This window comes from Saccopteryx leptura, chromosome 6 (genome assembly GCF_036850995.1).
Source record: "Saccopteryx leptura isolate mSacLep1 chromosome 6, mSacLep1_pri_phased_curated, whole genome shotgun sequence".
Classification (NCBI taxonomy): domain Eukaryota; kingdom Metazoa; phylum Chordata; class Mammalia; order Chiroptera; family Emballonuridae; genus Saccopteryx; species Saccopteryx leptura.
The window spans coordinates 49122634-49142066 of record NC_089508.1 but is presented as its reverse complement, the minus strand read 5'-3'; the positions used below and the strand labels follow the sequence as shown (position 1 = coordinate 49142066).

Sequence of the window (19433 nt, the reverse complement as noted above, 5' to 3'; positions counted from 1 at the left end):
AGAAGAAGAAATCAGAGAAGATGAAAATTAGGAGAAAGTATCATGAACAAGAGGGAGACTAACAAATAGTACAGACATAGATATGAAATCAAAATATCCACTGAATTTGGTGGTTAAGTTCATCATCAGGGCAGTTTTTAGTGTTATATCCTGATTTAGATACAAATAGTAGCAGTTTAATGAAGAATGGTAAAAAGTAATATGAAGACAATTGGCTACAAATAGAAAAAAACAAAATAGAAAATGACAAGGTTTACTGCTTGTTTTAGGACAATAAAGATTTGACCATATTCATATGCTACGGGAGAAGAGCCTGTCTACATTCAGGAAGAGTCTACAGTAATAAGTAGTCAAGGATTAACAATGCTAAAATAAGGTCTACCGGAAAGTTCTGTCCGTTTTTGGAATAAAACAAAATACAAATTCTTCTGACTTAATTCATGTGGCACCATCTTGAATATTTCCACACCAATCCTATCTTCTGAATATGGTCCGAAATGGTTTGCTGAGCTGAATTAAGCCTTTCTGCGATCTCCAATGTTTTCATAAAAGGATCTTGCTCCAACATGGTCTTAACAACATCGTCATCAATCAAAGATGGTCACCCAGAACGTGGCTTAACAGAAAGGTCGAAATCACCTGTTTCGAATTTTTCGAACCATCTTCTGCATGTCCTATCAGAAACTGTACCTTCACCAAACACTTTCAATAAATTTCTACATGCTTCTGTAGCATTTCTTCCTTGTTGAAATTCGTAAAAATACAGTGGCATAAATGAACTTTATCAGTAGCCATGGGTACACTATCACTTCACACATAAGACTAACGTGAATCAACTTTGTTTTAGTTAATCTGCTACATCAGTATGTATATATTAAGTGATAAAAATAGAGAGGCACACACGCGCCAAATAAATATGTGCTTACATGTCGAAACTTGTTGTGATAGAAATGGACAGAACTTTCCGGTAGACCTTATATAACCTTTGTTGAAAAAGTAAAAATATAAATTTTATTTTTCTCTCTCCACCTACTTTCATTTTATCTAACTACATTACTAAACCAATTAACTTGAATACTTCCCATTAATATACTTATTTTCTTTAAATTATAGGCCTGATAGAGAAATCAGTATGAGTATACATGAGGATATTTTCCACTCTTGATGATTTCAGTTCTATCTTGTTGAAAATAAGAACCTGAATAGTTCTCCACATTCATCTCTATATCTCAGATCTAGAATTTGCCAGATTTCTCTAGTCAATCAGTATTTATGATGGTATTTTATAAAAGTTTCCTATATTAAGGACAGATTAGGTGTTTTTTTTTAATCTAAAATAGGCTTAGAATTAACAGATTTTGAAAGATTGGTGAAATTTTTCATTTGTTTTATGAAAGGATTCTAAATACTTAAGGAATAAGATAATAAAATAGTTCTTTAGTTGCTTTATTAAGAAAAAAAACCCCAAAAAATTCCATTTAAGTTTACCTGAAAGTGTAGAGCCACTGCAGGTCTGGCCATCAACTTACTGAAATGTTCATTAAATTTTGGTGAAAGAATGTCCTGTGATAATGTTTCATAAGGATCAAATGCTTGCTCCTATTTTTTAAAAAACAAAATGTGTTAAGTTTTAAAGATCATCTTTTTTATAACTAAGGCACAAATTATTTAATGGTAAATTTTTACTCAAGTCCTCACTAGTTTTCAGAACTTTTTGCAGTCTGCTTTTTAGGGATAAACAGTAGCTACAGATATAACTGGAAAAAATTTTAAAATGTAAGTAATGACCTTGAGCCTATAAATCACAAGAAGCAACTGGTCTTAAAATAAGTCACTGACATTGTGTTCACAAGTATCAAACATTTATCCTCAATAAGTGAAAGTTTATTTATTAGTAAAAGAAGGCTAGAATTTGAAATTTCAGTTAGGCTTACCAAGGTTGAAATAAGTTTATACATAGGATACTTTCAAAGGAAGTGAAAAGTGATTACTGCTCTTTTATGATACTGCTCTTTTGGACAAAAATTAGAAAAAGAAAGCAAAGACTAATGTATGGTAAATAACAAAGCATAAATTTCACATATTTTGTCCAATGTTTATATTTAAATTCCTACAATTTGATAATATCTCCAGTGATTAGTTAGAACTAGAGGTTTGCTTCCTTTTTATAATTAAAAAATAGTTTGTTTTCAGAAATAACAAGTATTAGGAAGAATGTAGAGTAACTGGAACCCTTGTCTACTGCCAGTGGTAATGTAAGATGGTATAGCCCCTGTTGAGAATGCTTTTGGCAGTTTCTCAAAAAGTTAAAGAATTACTGTATGATCCAGCAATTCCACTCCCAGGTATATACCCCAAAGAACTGAAAACAGAGACTTAAACAGATACCTGTATGCTAATGTTCACTGCAGCATTACCCACAATAGCCAAAGGTGAAAAAAATACAAATGTCCATTAACAAATAACCAGATAAACAAAACATAATATATACATACAATGGGCTATTAGTCATAGAAAGGGATGGAGTTCTGATACATGCTATGACATGGATGAACCTTGAAAACATTATGCTAAGTGAAAAAGCAGACACAAAGAACAAACACTGTATGATTCTACTTATATCAAATACCTAGAATCAGCAAATTGATAGAGACAGAAAGTAGATTAGAGGTTACCTGCAGTTGGAGGGAGGAAAGAATAGGGAATTACTGCTCAATGAGTAGAGTTTCTGTTTGGGATGGTAAAAAGTTATGGAACTAGATAGTGGTGATGGTTGTAAAATTTTGTGGATATAATTAATGACATTGAATTGTATACTTAAAAATGGTTAAAATGGCGAATTTTGTTATATTTTACCACAATAAAAAATAAAATAAAAATTAGAAAATATATTGTTTTTGAACCATATCTTTAAGAGTACAGCAGGTAACCAAACTATAAATTAATATGCCAAGTTATCACAATATAAATACTTCCTAATAAGAACCAAAGCTGAATATTTTGATTAGGAATCAATAACTGAATATTTATTTCTATACTACAAGTTTCATTGCCTACAAAATAGATGTAATAAAAGTAATATATATTTTCAGAAAAATATAAGCAAAGATTATAAAATTACCCGAACTCTAAGATGCACTTTTAAAACCTTGTTTTCCAAAAGAAATAAAAATGGCCAGTGAGGGCCCTGGCCGGTTGGCTCAGTGGTAGAGCGTCGGCCTGGCGTGCAGAAGTCCTGGGTTCGATTCCCGGCCAGGGCATACAGGAGAAGCGCCCATCTACTTCTCCACCTCTCCCCCTCTCCTTCCTCTCTCTCTCTTCCCCTCCCGCAGCCGAGGCTCCATTGGAGCAAGGATGGCCCGGGCGCTGGGGATGGCTCCTTGGCCTCTGCCCCAGGCACTAGAGTGGCTCTGGTCGCAACAGAGCAATGCCCCAGAGGGGCAGAGCATCGCCCCCTGGTGGGCGTGCCAGGTGGATCCCGGTCCGGCGCATGCGGGAGTCTGTCTGACTGTCTCTCCCCGTTTCCAGCTTCAGAAAAAAAAAAAAAAATGGCCAGTGAGTATTATAAAATGCTCAACATCATTAGTTTTAAAAAAAGGCAAAATTAAAGGAATAGTGAGATGCTGGGGTTTCTTTTAACACTAGACTGGCAAAAATTAATGGCATAATCTCAGAGTTACTGAAGGTATGGGGAAAAAAGGCCCCCATATACTAAAACTTATTTGGAAGTAAATTTGGCAAAATGTTTCAAAGTTATAAAAACATTGCAAGTCGTTAGTACTACAATTCCTCTTCTAGAAACATATACTACAATAATTATTAGGCTATGAAGGCATAGTATGAATATGTTTGTTGCAATACTACTGACAATAACAAAAAATAGAAACAACATACATACTTAACAATAATGGATAGTTTAAATGTTATGGTGTCTCCACAACAACATGGTAGTATTTGGACTTTCAAAATTGTGTTGACCAGCTTGAGCAGCGGGGCTGCTGGTTTGAGCATCCCATGCTCAAGCCCCATGGTCAATGGCTTGAGTCCAAAGATTGTTTGCTTGAAGCCCTAGGTTGCTGGTTTGAGCAAGGGATCACTGGCTCAGCTGGAACTCCCCCCATCCCAGTCAAGGCACATATGAGAAAGCAATCAACGAACAACTAACGTGCCACAAGTATGAGTTACTGCTTCTCATCTACTTCTCTTCCTGTCTGTCCCTCTCATTCCTAAGCTTAAAATAAAATAAAATAAAAATTGTGTTGAAGTATATTTATTAACCTGGGAAATGTTTGTGATATGTTCACTGGGGAAAAAAAAGCTAGTAACAAAAGATCCTATTTTTATAAGTATGGATAGGTTTGTATGTGTGTGTAGAAAATATTGTATGTTATAAGGATAACTTATCTCTGGGTGTTGCAGAATGGAGTGATTTTCATTTTATTTATATTTGCTTCTGTGACTATTTTACAATGTGCTACATTACTTTTATAATTATTTAAGACAACAAAATTATTTTCACTTTGGAAACAAAACTGAAATACAAACTTCCTTTTCAATTTTTGGAAATTAAGACTAAAATCCACAAAACCTAAACAGCTATTGCCAATAAAATTTCTTTTACTTTAAATGCACTTGCCATTAAAAAAAATCTTAAAACTCACTATTCTATCAACTTTTCTGTATTATCATAAACACATCACAAAGTATCATTATAAATACAGTGCAACTGTACTTTGCTACTGGTTAAACTTGAGTAGTTTTTATAGTAGCTAGCAGTGTCTTCTAATTTTCACAAAGAATATCTTACTAAATTTCTTAATACATCATTTAAGACTTAAATGAGAATAACAGTTTCATAAACTTACTTCTGCCAAATCTTCAAAACAGCTGCCAGCTAAGGGATGAGGACTGCTTTCATCAGTCATTTCAACTGTGTCTTCAATCAAACCTAAAAGTTTTACTGTTAACTCATGTATATCTAAAATGTTACTGAAAATCTTTTCAATGTCCTGAAGAAAAAAAAAAGGTTAAGATGTGAGGTTGAGAATTTTATTTAAAAGATAATAAAGTAATGTAAGTGTTGAGGGTGTATTTTCACCCAATCCCATACTAATATATTCTAAGACATGTAGTATATTCCAAAACATACCAAGAGTCAGTCACAAATAAAGAAATTAAAAGCCTTTTGAATTACACATAATAAACTTATTAGAAAATAGATGCTAGTTTTTGTAAAGTCTATCTTTCAATTACAGTTGACATAAAATATTTTACTAGTTTCAAGTATACAACCCTGTGATTAGACATTTATATACCTTACGAGGGGCATACCCCATAAGTCTAGCACCCATCCAACACCATAGTTATTACAATATTATTGACTATATTCCTACGCTGTACTTTATATTCCCATGACTATTTTTATAACTGGCAATCTGTATTTCTTAATCCCTTTCACCTTTTTCACCCATTCCCCAACCCCCTCCCATACAATTTGTTCTTTGTATCTATATGTTTGTTTCTGTTTCACTTCGTGCTCTAGATTCCACATATAAGCAAAATCATACAATGTATGTCTTTCCCTGTCTGACTTATTTCACTTAGCATAATAGCTTCTAGGTCCATCCACATTGTTGTAAATGGTAAGATTTCATTCTTTTTTGTGGCTGAGTAATATTCCACATATACATGTACATCTTCTTTATCTAATCATCCAGCAAAGGATACTTCGGTCGATTCCATGACTTGGCTACTGTGAATAATGCTGCAATGAACACCAGGGTACAAATACGTTTACAAATAAATGTTTCAAATCTTGAGGGTAGAAACCCAGAAAAGGGGTTGCTAGATCATACAGTATGATAGCTCTATTATTAGTCTTTTGAGGAACCTTCATACTGTTTTCATAGTGACTACCAATTTGCATTCCCATCAGCAGTGTATGAGGGCTTTTTCTCCACATCTTCCCCAACATTTACTTCTTCTTATTGATAATAGCCATTCTAGCAGGTGTGATGTGCTATTTTATTGTGGTTTTGATTTGCCTTTCTCATAATAGCTAGTGAAGTTGAACATCTTTTCATATATCTGTTGGCCATTTGTATGACTTCTTGGGAAAAAATATCTGTTCAAGTCCTATGCCCATTTTTAATTACTGTATTTTTTGCTCCATAAGATGCACACACACCCCAAAGTGGAGAGGGAAAAGCCTGTGCATCTTATGAAGCAAAAAATACGGTATTTTATTAAATATTTTAACACACCATTTGGCTCAGAATATTTTTTTTCTTATTTCCTCCTTAAGACCCTAGGTGTGTCTTATGGTCAGGTGCATCTTATGGAGCGAAAAATACGGTAATTATTTAATATTTTAAAACAAATCAGGTATTTAATTAGGTTCTTTGTAAGAAATTTAGAACATCAGTTTGTGAGGATAAATCCGATTTGTGAACACCAGAGTATGGGCAGTCCTGGAGCTGACAAACAGCTTTCTATTTTTGGCAGGATTTGCGAGTCCACAGCTTTCTGATCAACCTTGTACTGTTCTGTAATCTCGTACTTCTTTTTCTTTGTGTCGAAGGTCTCAACCTCCTGGTGTCTGGGCTTGCACAGCTTCTTCTTGAAGTAAACATCAATGAAATGTTTGGGTATTTTCACACCACTGATACCAATTTTGGTGGAGATGGCAATGACAAATTTCTGGTGTTCTATAAAGAGGAACTCAAGGAACACAGGTCTAGTCACAAGTAGCAAGGCACTGCTCAGGTGCTTCTGAAAAGCCATCCTCTTGCCTCTGTGGTGCCTAGTGAGGATGATCAGAATGGTCCTGGAAGTGATAATGGCTCGCGGTTTTTTTCTCAAGCTGACTGAAGGGTTCGTGGCCTTGCTGTGGTTCAACAGCTTTTAAGGCACATCTTCAGTAGGATAAGATCCAGGCATTTTGAGAAGTTTAAGTACTTGGGTACCATCACTCTTGTTGCTATCAACTGGTTTTGTGAGAATAGCAAGAACTTTCTCCTTTTTCTTTTCAATCCTGAATTTAGCTACTTCCTCTTGTAAATGGCCTTTTTGGAATATACAGCCAATTAGGAATATCTGCCAAGTCCTCTGACTTGGACTGGGTTTTGGCTGCAGTGGGGATTCCCCTCCTTAAGTGTCTTGGCCTTGAGGTTAGTTACCTTTCTTAACCTTGCCACCAGTATCAGCCTTCTTGGCTTCAGGTTTCGTTTCCTCAGTATCTGGCTTCTCAGCTTTTTCACTCACCATTTCGCGAGATGGAAAAGAGGCTCTGCCCATTTTTTATTTAAATTGTTTGTTGTTGGTAATTTGTATAACTTCTTTATATGTTTTTGGATATTAGTCCCCTTTCAGAGGCACTGTTTACAAACATCTCCCATTCAGTAGGTTGCTTTTTTGTCTTGTTTACAGTTACTTTTACCATGCAGAATCTTTATATATTTTGATGTACTCTCTCATTCATTCATTTTTGCTTGTATTTCCCTTGTCTATGGGGTCAAGTTCACAAAAGCTTCTCTGAAATCTAGGTCCCAAAGTTTAGCACCTATATTTTCTTCTATGTATTTTATTGTTTCATGGCTTTATATAGTCTTTAATCTATTTTTAAGTTTTCGTGTATGTTGTCAAATAGCAGACTAGCTTCATTCTTTTGCATGTGGCTTTCCAATTTTCCAATACCATTTATTAAGGAGGTTTTCCTTTCTCCACTGTATGGTTCTGATTTAATACCATACTGGTTTGTTGTTGTTGTTTTAGATTTTACTTATTCATTCTTAGAAAGAGAGAAAGAGAGAGGGAGAAGAGAGGAAGGACTAGGAAGCATCAACTCGCATATGTGCCTTGACTGGGCAAGCCCAGGGTTTCAAATTGGTGACCTCAATGTTCCAGGTCAATGCTTTATCCACTATGCCACCACAGGTCAAGCAATACCATACTGTTTTGATTATTATAGCTTTGTAGTATAATTTGAAGTCAGGGAGCGTAATACTTCTGACTTAGTTCCTTTTTTCTCAGGATGGCTTGGGCTATTCAGGGTCCTTCATAGTTCCATACAAATTTAATGGGTTTCTTTTGTTGTTGTTGTTCTATCTCTTAAAAATGCTATTGGAATTTTGATGGGGATTGCATCAAATCTGTATATTGCTTTAGGTAATATGGCCATTTTAATTATGGTGATTCTTCTAGCCCATGAACACAGAATATCTATCCATTTCCTTGTGTCTTCTTCAATTTCTTATAGCAGTGTCTTGTAGTTATCAGTGCATGGGTCCCTCACTTCCTTTGTTAAGTTTATTCCTAGGTATTTTATCCTTTTCATTGCAATTGCAGACAGAATTGTTTTGTTCATTTTTTTTCTGATATTTCATGGGTTAGTATATAGGAAAAATCCCTTTTTAGAAGAGCATTTGTCTAGCTGATTCTTTAGAGTTGACTTTCAAAGCTATAGATATATAAAAAGATGGACAAAGCTCCCTGAATCCCAGTCCTACTCTCCCCACTCCCACCCTGTCTGCCAACAGAGCATCTCTGCCTTTATTTATGTGATAGTCTGAATAAACTTCTAAACTTTAAACTACTACCTTAAAGTATTTACCAAAAGACAGGAAAAATCATGTCTTTTCTAGACGATACTTTTTTTCACCATCTTCAAATGAAGAACTATAAATCCTAGACACAGCATAGCAGAAAAAGATTTCATTTCAGTATAATCCTCCTTTCTCATTTTGTGTATAATTTTCATCATCAAACTTATTACATTAGTATAATAAAACCCACAAATACTAAAAGAATGAATATTTTTGTTTTATATACTTATAAACTATATAAAGTTATGACTTTAAGCTGCTATTTCCTTCTGGGGTACACAGAATTTCAAACCCAAAAAGGTACTTACAGAAGGTTTAAACAGCTTTTTGTCAGAAAGGAAGGCTTCTCGAAACACTTTTATGATCATATTTAGTTCCCGTAGATACTGTCTTTCTTCTGCAATTTCAGTTCTGACAAGGTCATAGTAGTTTAATTCACCTGAAGAACTAGGTTCATCTTCACAGAGAGAAACCAAACCTATGTCATCCTGGTCAAACATGTCCATCAAAACCTGAGAAATAAATCAATAATGCATAATTTATTTTCCTTATTTTATAAAACCATCTCAAAGTACTTGTAACTAAAACATTAGATTAAACAATGAGAGCTGTTTGTATTACAGGCTAATATATATGAGAAAATTAAAAAGAGAAATATGAAAAGTTGAAGGAGAAAATAAATATTTCTGGAAATAAGATAAACCTAATAATGAAATACACACACACACACACACATAATAGGAAAACAGCATAGCTTTAGAGAACAATTCAAGCCAAAATCCTAGTACAACTACTTACTCATCTGTGATTACAGATAATTATTCTTTTAAAAGTCAGGTTCCCTATATATAAAAAATGGAACCGATGAAATAATTCAATGAGGTAATTAATGTACATAAAATGCATGTTACTATGTCTGGCAAATAGCAGACATTCAAAATGGTAGTTCTCTGCCCCATTGTAAGGATGATTGTATGCACTTAGATGAATTTAAAGGAGAAAAAAATGAAATGATACTATAGTAGAAGTACACAACAGATTAAAAGTGTGATAATTTCGGAAGCATATTTACTATGTACATTAACAACTGCTATTAAATTCATTTTTTAAAACTGTGTAGCTCACAGCTGCTTAAATTGCTATAGCAATAATTTCCCCCTTCAGAAAATAGTAAAGATAGTTACTATAAACTTAAGTTAACCAACAGGCAAAAACTAGTTGTAAGTCAAAAGCAAAAGGAAAAAGGTGACTATACTTTACAGAATTAAAAATAGCTAATAAAGAAAAATTGGACCTACTTAATTATATATTCAAGACTGACTGAAAACTACTTTCTTAAAGTTCAGGAGAAAAAGACATCCCAAAAAGGAAGCTCTAAAATGTATAACAACTTCAAAGAAGAAAGTCTGACAACACCCTGGGAGATAATTCTTCATTCATCATTCTGAAATTGTTCTGATTTACTGATCACCAGAAACTGTGCCAGACATTAGTAAAATAGAGCCAAGCATATATCAGCCTCTTGTAACAAACTTGGAATGACAGTAGAAAAAAACAGGCAAACTATAGCCCAAAGGCCGTATTGCACCCACTCCAATAGTTTTACTGGAACACAGCTCACACTCATTTGTTTATGGCTGCTTTCCTGTTACAGAGGAAAAGATGATGCACCTGATCGGTGGTGGCTCAATGGATAGAGCATCAACCTGGGATGTTGAAGTCTGATTCAAAACCCCCAAGGTCACTGGCTTGAGTGCAGGTTTACTAGCTGGAATGCGGGATCATTGACATGATCCCACAGTCATTGGCTTGAGCCCAAAGGTCGCTGGCTTGAAGCCCAAGGTTGCTGGCTTGAGTAAGGGGTCACTGGCTCAACTGGAGGACCCGGGCAAAGCACATATGAGAAGCAATTAATGAACAATTAAAGTGTCACAACTACAAGTTGATTCTTCTCATCTCTCTCCCTTCCTGTCTCTCTCTCTCTTAAAAAAAAAAAAAGAGTAGTTGCAAGAGAGACTATATGGCCCAAAAAACCTAAAATATTTACCCTCTGGTCCTTTACAAATAGTTTGTTGACCACTAAGTTAGACAAGAAGCAAAATAGTAGCTGACTAAAGTAATTTATTCTTAGAAGGATGCCTCTAATAACGTGAGAATCTCATTCCTTATTACTGTTTTTCACAATATTTTTAATAATTCCAACTAATACTTTCTCAGATTTGAATACATTTTGAAAAGCTGGGTAGAATACTGAAAATGCTGAATGACAAAATTAGATTTTTAATAATATCTTGGTATGTTGGAGCACAGTGTCAGTAACAGAATGAAATATTCTAGGAATAACTTTGAGTTCAAACTTACATGAAAAAAAATCAGCAAGTTGTAAGAAATCAAAGACCTAACATAATAAACAGTGCCTTATGTGAAAAGTCCTAGGGAGCTTAAACATATGCAAACTCAGTAAGTAAGCAGAGTGATATGGATGCCAAAAAAATGCTGAATTATAAAAGAATAACAGAATAAAGGAGGGCATTTCATTGTAATCCGTGTTGATCAGACCAAATCTAGATTGTCGTCTTTAGTTTTAGAAATTATAGCATAAGAGCACTATAACAGTGGGATTTAAAAATATCACATGAAGATTCTTTTTTTCCATTTTAGAGAGGAGAGAGAGAGAGAAGGGAGGAGGAGCAGGAAGCATCAACTCCCATGTGCCTTGACCAGGCAAGCGCAGAGTTTCAAACTGGCAACCTCAGCTTTCCAGGTTGACACTTGATCACTGCACCACCATAGGTCAGGTCAAAGATTGTTTTTTAAAGTCTCAAATGGTAAAGATCTAGTACATGAAAAAATGCTTCAAATAACTTATTCTGAAAAAATGTTTGATTTTATTTAATATAATTAAGGAGAAAGAATTACAATTAATAAATGAGTTAATAGAGAAGCCTATTTAAACTTTGTATGAGAAAGGCACTTCACCTAATTAGAATTTTATAAAAATGGATGAAGAGTTATTAAGCAATGACTTCCCTAGTGCCCAAACAGAAGTTATGTGATGATCTGTCAGTTTGCTGAGATGATTTGGCCTCTTGTTATTCTGAAACTGTAATTGTTTAGAATAGCTTCTGCCTTTAAAAAGAGTCATGGAAAAGGTGAAACTCGAATATGTATAAAGTCTTTCCTTCCCATAGTTCCTCAACAATTCTGTCCAAGGCTAATCAGCAGAGGAGAGGAGACTGGAGCAAAAGGTAAGAATCCCTACTGTAGGGTAGAGGTGGGGGAAAACTGGGGTGACCCAGCTCAGGGTAACAGACTCTGAGTGGAGTAAGGAGGTTGTCTATAGAGACGGGGCACACCTGACAGAGGATGTTCGAGATCAGTTGGGGTAAAGAGACTTCATATGACAGGGCAGCTTGATGAAGGGAGCTACAGAAGGTGGTAAACAGCAACAGCCCAACACCGGATTGTTGGCGCTTGAGCAGGAGGGTAAGGAGAATGTATATAAAGGGAAGAGGGGTTTCCAAACCAAAATAGGATTAAAGAGGGTACCTACATCAGTAAGGAAAGAGAGGCCTGCCAGGAGATTGGTTATACAGCAGGATTGATCAAATAAGAAAATATATTAAGAAATATGGGAGCCAGGGTTTCTTCCTATCAGAGAAGAGAACTACAAATATGAGGAAGAGGAGGCTAAAATAAACCTGTGATACTGGATTTGGTTTGGAGAGATCTGTGAACTCATAAGAAATAAATATAGGTGTATGTGCAGTGTACATACATACTCACTACATACTCATACATATAGAGGTTGGTTTCTAATACATATCTATACACACATACATATGTGTGTATATATATCATAACTCTGGCCTCTAAGAGACCAGAGCAATGATGCTCAAATAGCAATTAGCTCATCTAGCACTCAGATCTTGGTTTCTAAATACCACTGACCAATAAAACCAGGATATTTTAGATAACAACCAATTATAGGCTTAAGTAGCAGGTAACAAGTTGAACCTCGAATGATTTGTCTCAAAAGAGAGTGTTCAGAGTGATAGGGACAGAGAAGCCAACTTGAAGGAGCTCCCAATGGCGAAATCTGGGACAATTTGAGTATCCAAAGAATGAAGTAATGGATTAGGGACCACTGAATGAGAATCCATGAGTCAACATTAAAATAAACAAATGAATAAATTTAAAATGTAATGAGGAACAAGGTATTTAGTCTTAAAATATTCCACAAATAATTACTTGTAATTACAAGAGGGAGAAGAGTACTTCAAAGTAGAGAAGCCTGACAGACAACCTCTTAATCAAGTGATCAAAGTGATTATCACCTGATAATGAAAAACAATGAAATTGTGTGCTATGTGAAAAAATGCAATGAGAAGAACAAAGCATCGTTTCTCTGGTAGCCCTGCCATAGATCCATAAACTGAATCTAATCAAGAGAAAACAAAAAATAAAGGACATTTAAAACAATAACAAGTGTAATACAACAAGGTAATAAAAGTTAAGGAAAGCGATGAACTGATTCAGACTGAAGAAAGAAAAAAGAAAAAGATTCACAACTAAACTCAATACATGATTCTGGACTGGATCATTTTGTTACAAAGGACATCACTGGTACACCTGGCAAAACTTGAATGGGATCTGAGAATTAGATGATATAATGTATCAACATAAATTTCCTGGATTTTGATTGTCATACTATGGTTATGTAGGACGACCATGTTTTTGTTTGTAGGACATTAAACTATGTTGGCAACTTAAACTCAAGTGGTTCAGGGCACAGGCAATTTTATTAAAAGTCTGAGATAAAAACAAAGTTTAAAAAATGTAATCATAATTTTAAAAGTCAAAGTAGTAATAAAAAATAATTTCTACTATGAAATTTAAATAAAAAATCATTATGGCATAGTACAGTGGCTCTCAATCATAACTGCTTATCAGAATCACCTGGGACACTTTCCAAAAGTTTGAAAAGCTGGGTTGTAGGCCCAACCCATGCTAAGTAAATTAGAATTTTTGCAGGCGAGACTCATCAGCATTCTTTCAAAAGCCTTCCAGTAATTCTGGTGTACAAAGTAGAGACCACTGGCATATGTCAACTCCTAGGGGTCCTTCACCATTAGAGATCTACTTTAGGCATCTTTGTGAAGTGTTCCTGGTCTCCCCTAGATCCCTGACTTATACATTTAATGATTCTAATTATATTATGCTGCAATTATTTGTTCACAACATTTTTATTTCCCACTAAAATTTCTTTTAACACATGGTTTGCTGACTTGTTCACAGTTGTATCTTCAATGCTCAACAAAATAGTGCCTGGTCCATAACAAACACTCAAAAATACTGATTTAAAAGTTAAGGAGGAAAGTGGAAAAGGAGTGAAAACAAAGAGAGAAAAAATACTCAATTTCTTTCCTCAGTAGGTTACAGCCAGGATGGAAAAGGATAAGTACGTATAACAAATTATCAAAAAAAAAGTAACTGGCATTGCAAAGTTTTTTTTTCTCCACCTGTGTCCCACTAAACTATTCTATGAAACCAAAGTATGTTTTTCAAAATTACTTCTTATGCTTAAAAGTATCTGAATACTCTGTATATATTCTCTTTCAATAAATAAATAAATAAAAATATGAAACTCAGACTGCTACTCTTAAACTGGTTTGAGGTTCTGCATGTTTTTCCTATAGGCAAAAGATTCTTGTGGGGGGAAAAAAAGATTCCCATCCAGTCTCATGATAAAAAATCTGAAAATATCATGATTATTCTGTAAAGACAGCATTTTTCTGTCTTCTAAAACCAAGAATTAAATGCCTGACTGATATTCCACAGTGGATAAAGCGTTGACCAGGAACACTGAAGTTGCCAGTTTGAAACCCCAAAGTTGCTGGCTCTGAGTGCGAGCTCGTCAGCGTGGGGTTGCTGGCCTGAGCAGGGGAATTGTTCACAAGATCCCAAAGCTCACAAGCTTGAGCCCAAGGGTCGCTGGCATGAAAAGCCCAAGTCACTGCCTTGAGCAAGAGGACATTGGCATGGCATGGCCCTGGTCAAGGCACACAGGAGAAGCTCAATGTACAACTAAAGTGAAAGCAACTACGAGTTGATGCTTTTTACTCTCTCTCTCCTCCCTCTCTTGGAAGTAATCAATGAACAACACAGTGAAAGCAACTCTAATCACCCTCTCTCACTTTCCTGTCTCTCTCTCTCAAAAACAAAACAAAACAAAAACAAAACAGGAATTATAAAAATCAGTAATATAATCATAAAAAAGAAGGAGGTAGGAAATAACAGTCATTATTATTAAAGTTTAAATACCTTTAAACTCTCACCTTATCTGCACACATTGATACTTTAATGTCCTGTTCAGATATTTCATAATGTCGAATATTGAAAACATAATTACCAGCCAATTTCAAAATATCAGCAGAGATATACTCCAGTACAGCCACGATATATAAAGACACATGGTAGTCTACTTTGTACCCTAAAACTTCCTGTGGAAAAAAAAAAATTTAATTTTAAAAAATGGTACTATCAAGTTCCAGTTAAACACTTAAAATTTTCATTTAACATTCTCACTTATAAATAACTTTCTATAAACCAAATGTCTAAACTCACACATACCATTAGATATAAAATGAGTTGTTGGTCCCAGTACCACAGTCTTTTTTTTAAAGACATTTAACAAATATGCCTTTAGTATCAAACAAAATGAGATAGTTCATTCTAATATACAGAAATCTTGAGCTAGACTTCACTGAAAGCTTCTTAATACATTACTCAAAACCCATTTGACAGTATCTGCTATTTTGAAGGACCTTGCTTTAACCCTTATCCCCAAATTATCATGTTTTCCACTGAGGAGAGGATGTGTGTATGGGGAAGTGAGAGTCTTAAAATTGCTGCCAAGGGGTATTCAAATCCATGTATAGCAAGTATTTTATCAGACTAATATTCCCTAGTCTACTTTCCAATCTATACAAAAATATCTGTGACAACTACCTATTAATTTAAAAACAGTTCTGAACTCACAATTTTTGACATTATGTATCCTCTTAATAAAAAAAAAAGCTGAAAATCAGTCAGGGATAGTAGTCATCAGAAGATGCCACAGATGCATTATTGTTTATCATTAACTTTTAATTTTATTTGAAAGGCAACCTGGCCCTGGCTGGTTGGCTCAGTGGTAGAGCGTCAGCCTGGCATGTGGATGTCCCAGGTTCAATTCCTGTTCACAGCACTCATCTGCGTCTCCCTCCCTCTCCCTCTTGCTTCTTTCTCTATCTCTATCTCTTCCCCTCCTGCAGCCATGGTTCGACTGGAGCGAGTTGGCCCCGGGCGCTGAGGATGGCTCCATGGCCTCCGCCTCAGATGCTAAGAAAAGCCTGGCTGCTGAGCAATGGACCAAAGCCCCAGATGGGCAGAGCATCACCCCCTAGTGGGCTTGCCAGGTGGATCCCTGTTGGGATGCATGCGGCAGTCTGTCTCTGCCTCCCCTCCTCTCACTGAATTAAAAAAAAAAGACAACCTAATTTTATCAAAGTATACCTATTTTTATTTTATTCACATTAAAAAATATATATGTATGTGTTAAGTACAAATATACACATACACATACAATAACATAGACCATGCTACATAAATACTGTGTGTGTGTGTGTATGTGTGTGTGTGTGTGTACACCTCAATACTATGTAAGTACTGTTTGTTATAAACAAATCCCTGACCGTTTTTTTTTTTGGAGGGGGGGGTTAATTACCTTCAGTGAAGGATGGATTTTGTCCACAGGCAGTAAGAGTGGATTTCTTCGTTTTCGTTTCTCTATGGCAGACTGTGCATCAGCAATGGCCCATTTATCAATTGGATGAGGAAAGGTCTTTTGAACTCGTTCCTGTTCAGATCATAACAGAACTATTGTGAATAGAAGTGCTCATAAGTAGAAAATTCATACAACTTTATCTCCATTTTTTATGGTAGCAGATAATAGTAACATAATGTTTTGATTCCTCTAATAGGTAAAAAAATTTTTAAAAAATCAACAGGACTATCAAGAGTTTTCCACATAATTCCCATGGATAAATAAAGGTAAAATATGAAGAGAAATCTTTAAATATAAGGATAATTAAAATAAAACTAAAAAAAGTGGCCCTGGCTTATTGGCTCAGTGGTAGAATGTCGGCCCAGCATGTGGAAGTCTCAGGTTTGATTCCTGGTCAGAGCACAAAGGAGAGGTGTCCATCTGCTTCTCCACCCCTCCCCCTCCACTTCTCTCTCTCTTTCACTTCTCTCTCTCTCTCTCTCTCTCTCTCTCTCTCTGTTCCCCACCAGCTGCCATGGCTCAATTGGAGCTAGTTGGCTCCAGATGCTGAGGATAGCTTCATGTCCTCTGCTTCAGGCACTAAGAAGAGCTCAGTTGCTGAGCAACAGAGCAATGCCCCAGATGGGCAGAACACTGCCCCCTGGTAGGCTTGCTGGGTGCATCCTGATCAGGGCACATGCAGGGTCTGTCTCTCTGCCTTCCTTCTCTCACTGAATTAAAATAAAAGAAAAAGAAAAAGTAATAATATTAGGACAGGTTAAAGCTACCATAAAATTCCCTATCAGTGATTTTATAGTAAGGTTTCTAGGGTTAAAATTGTTTATCTAGCAAAAATTAACTCATTAATAATTTATTATGCAGTTACCCTCCTTTTGCTAATCTTAGCTTCAAATATAGAGAAGAATTTTTATAAAAGGAGAGAGATTATGTACCTCTAAGAGGATCAAGTGGGTGACAAAGCTTAGAATGACTTAAAAAAATGCACCTTGGCCCTGGCCGGTTGGTTCAGCGGTAGAGCGTCTGCCTGGCGTGCGGGGGACCCGGGTTCGATTCCCGGCCAGGGCACATAGGAAAAGAGCCCATTTGCTTCTCCACCCCCCCCTCCTTCCTCTCTGTCTTTCTCTTCCCCTCCCGCAGCCAAGGCTCCACTGGAGCAAAGATGGCCCGGGCGCTGGGGATGGCTCCTTGGCCTCTGCCCCAGGCGCTAGAGTGGCTCTGGTCGCGGCAGAGCGACGCCCCGGAGGGGCAGAGCATCGCCCCCTGGTGGGCAGAGCATCGCCCCTGGTGGGCGTGCCGAGTGGAACCCGGTCGGGCGCATGCGGGAGTCTGTCTGACTGTCTCTCCCCGTTTCCAGCTTCAGAAAAATACAAAAAAAAAAAAAATGCACCTTTTGGCAAAACAAATCCAGGCCTTTTAGGTTACTATTATGGTTCATCAATCTTAAACTGAACTACTAATAAGTAATAATAATCAAATCAAACTCCAATTTATCAGAATTTCTTATTTTTTAAATTATATTCAGCTTTTAGCATACCTAACTACTGAAAAGTATGCTTGTATTATATTTATTTAATGTCCAATTCTTACAGCAGAAAATAGGGAAACAAATGCTTTAATTCTCAGAATCCCCAAAATTCTTTTTTAATTTTTATTTATTTTTTTAAATGTTTATTTTATTGATTTTAGAGGAAGGAACATCAATCTATTCCTGGATGTGCCCTGACCAGGAACCAACCACCTCTATGCTTTTTAAGATGATGCTCTCCAACTGAGCTATCCGGCAAGGGCAGAATCCCTGAAATTCTTAATAGCTCACTTATGCCGAATTAAGATTTTCCTCATTCTGTAAAGCTATTGCCTTATTACAGAAACAATCTTCAAAGGAAAGGTGATATAAACAGCATAGCGCAAAAGTAATTTCTGAAGGCTATACTGACAGATTCTCTCTCTTTTTTTTTAAGTTTTATTGATTATTTTAGAGAGAGGAGAAAGTAGAAGAGCAGTAGGACGCATCAAATCCTAATTGCTTCTTAGTTGCTGTAGTTGCTTCATAGTTACTTCTCACATGTGCCTTGACTGATCAAGCCCAGGGTTTCAAACCGGCAACCTCAGCATTCCAGGTCAACACTTGATCCACTGCACCACCACAGGACAGGCACTGATAGATTCTAAAAGTCTAAAAATACTCCTGTGTAACTGAACCAAATAGTATTTTAGCACTAAGTGTATATGTGTATACCAGGGGTAGTCAACCTTTTCATACCTACCACCCACTTTTGTATCTGTTAGTAGTAAAATTTTCTAACCGCCCACCAGTTCCACAGTAATGGTGATTTATAAAGTAGGGAAGTAACTTTACTTTATAAAATTTATAAAGCAGAGTTACAGCAAGTTAAAGCATATAATAATAATTTCTTACCAAGTACTTTATGTCAGATTTTTGCTGTTTGGCAGAATAAATCTTTATAAAACAACTTACTATAGTTAAATCTATCTTTTTATTTATACTTTGGTTGCTCCGCTACTGCCCACCATGAAAGCTGGTACGCCCACTAGTGGGCGGTAGGGACCAGGTTGACTACCACTGGTATATACCAATGAATAAATATCCTTAAGATTTATACTAGTCCTTTACTGAGGCAATATTTATATGTAGTAAAATGCACAGATCTGAAGTATACAATTCAATGAGTTTTGAAAAATGCTTTCCTAATCAAGATATAGAACATGTACTATGTTCTATATCTCCATCCCTCAAAGGCAGCCAGCCACCATACTGATTTCCATCACCATTGATTGTAGCTGTTTCTGAATTTCATCTGAATGGTATCATACAATGTGTACTCTTTGGGGTCTGTCTTTTTTTTTTGCTCTATGTAATGTCTGTGAATTATAGCTACATTACTGCATTTATCAATAGTTCACTCTTTTTCTTGATCAAAATTTGAGTTGTTTCCAATTTTTTGGTTATTATGAATAAACTGCTTGGATATTCATGCATA

The 19433-nt window shown here is 35.9% G+C and overlaps 1 protein-coding gene and 1 pseudogene across 1 annotated transcript in view; both read right to left on the bottom strand.

The window, feature by feature from the left end:
* SOS2 (SOS Ras/Rho guanine nucleotide exchange factor 2) overlaps positions 1 to 19433 on the bottom strand; it is a 111505-nt gene that overhangs the window by 54677 nt on the left and 37395 nt on the right. Inside the window, exons 3-7 of the mRNA XM_066344336.1 lie at positions 16372 to 16503; positions 14942 to 15106; positions 8912 to 9115; positions 4866 to 5009; positions 1489 to 1599 (exon numbers count right to left, since the gene is read on the bottom strand). Coding sequence (XP_066200433.1) covers positions 1489 to 1599; positions 4866 to 5009; positions 8912 to 9115; positions 14942 to 15106; positions 16372 to 16503 — 756 coding nt within the window. The remainder of the gene's footprint in view (positions 1 to 1488; positions 1600 to 4865; positions 5010 to 8911; positions 9116 to 14941; positions 15107 to 16371; positions 16504 to 19433) is intronic.
* On the bottom strand, positions 6413 to 7266 carry LOC136376561 (large ribosomal subunit protein eL6 pseudogene; annotated as a pseudogene).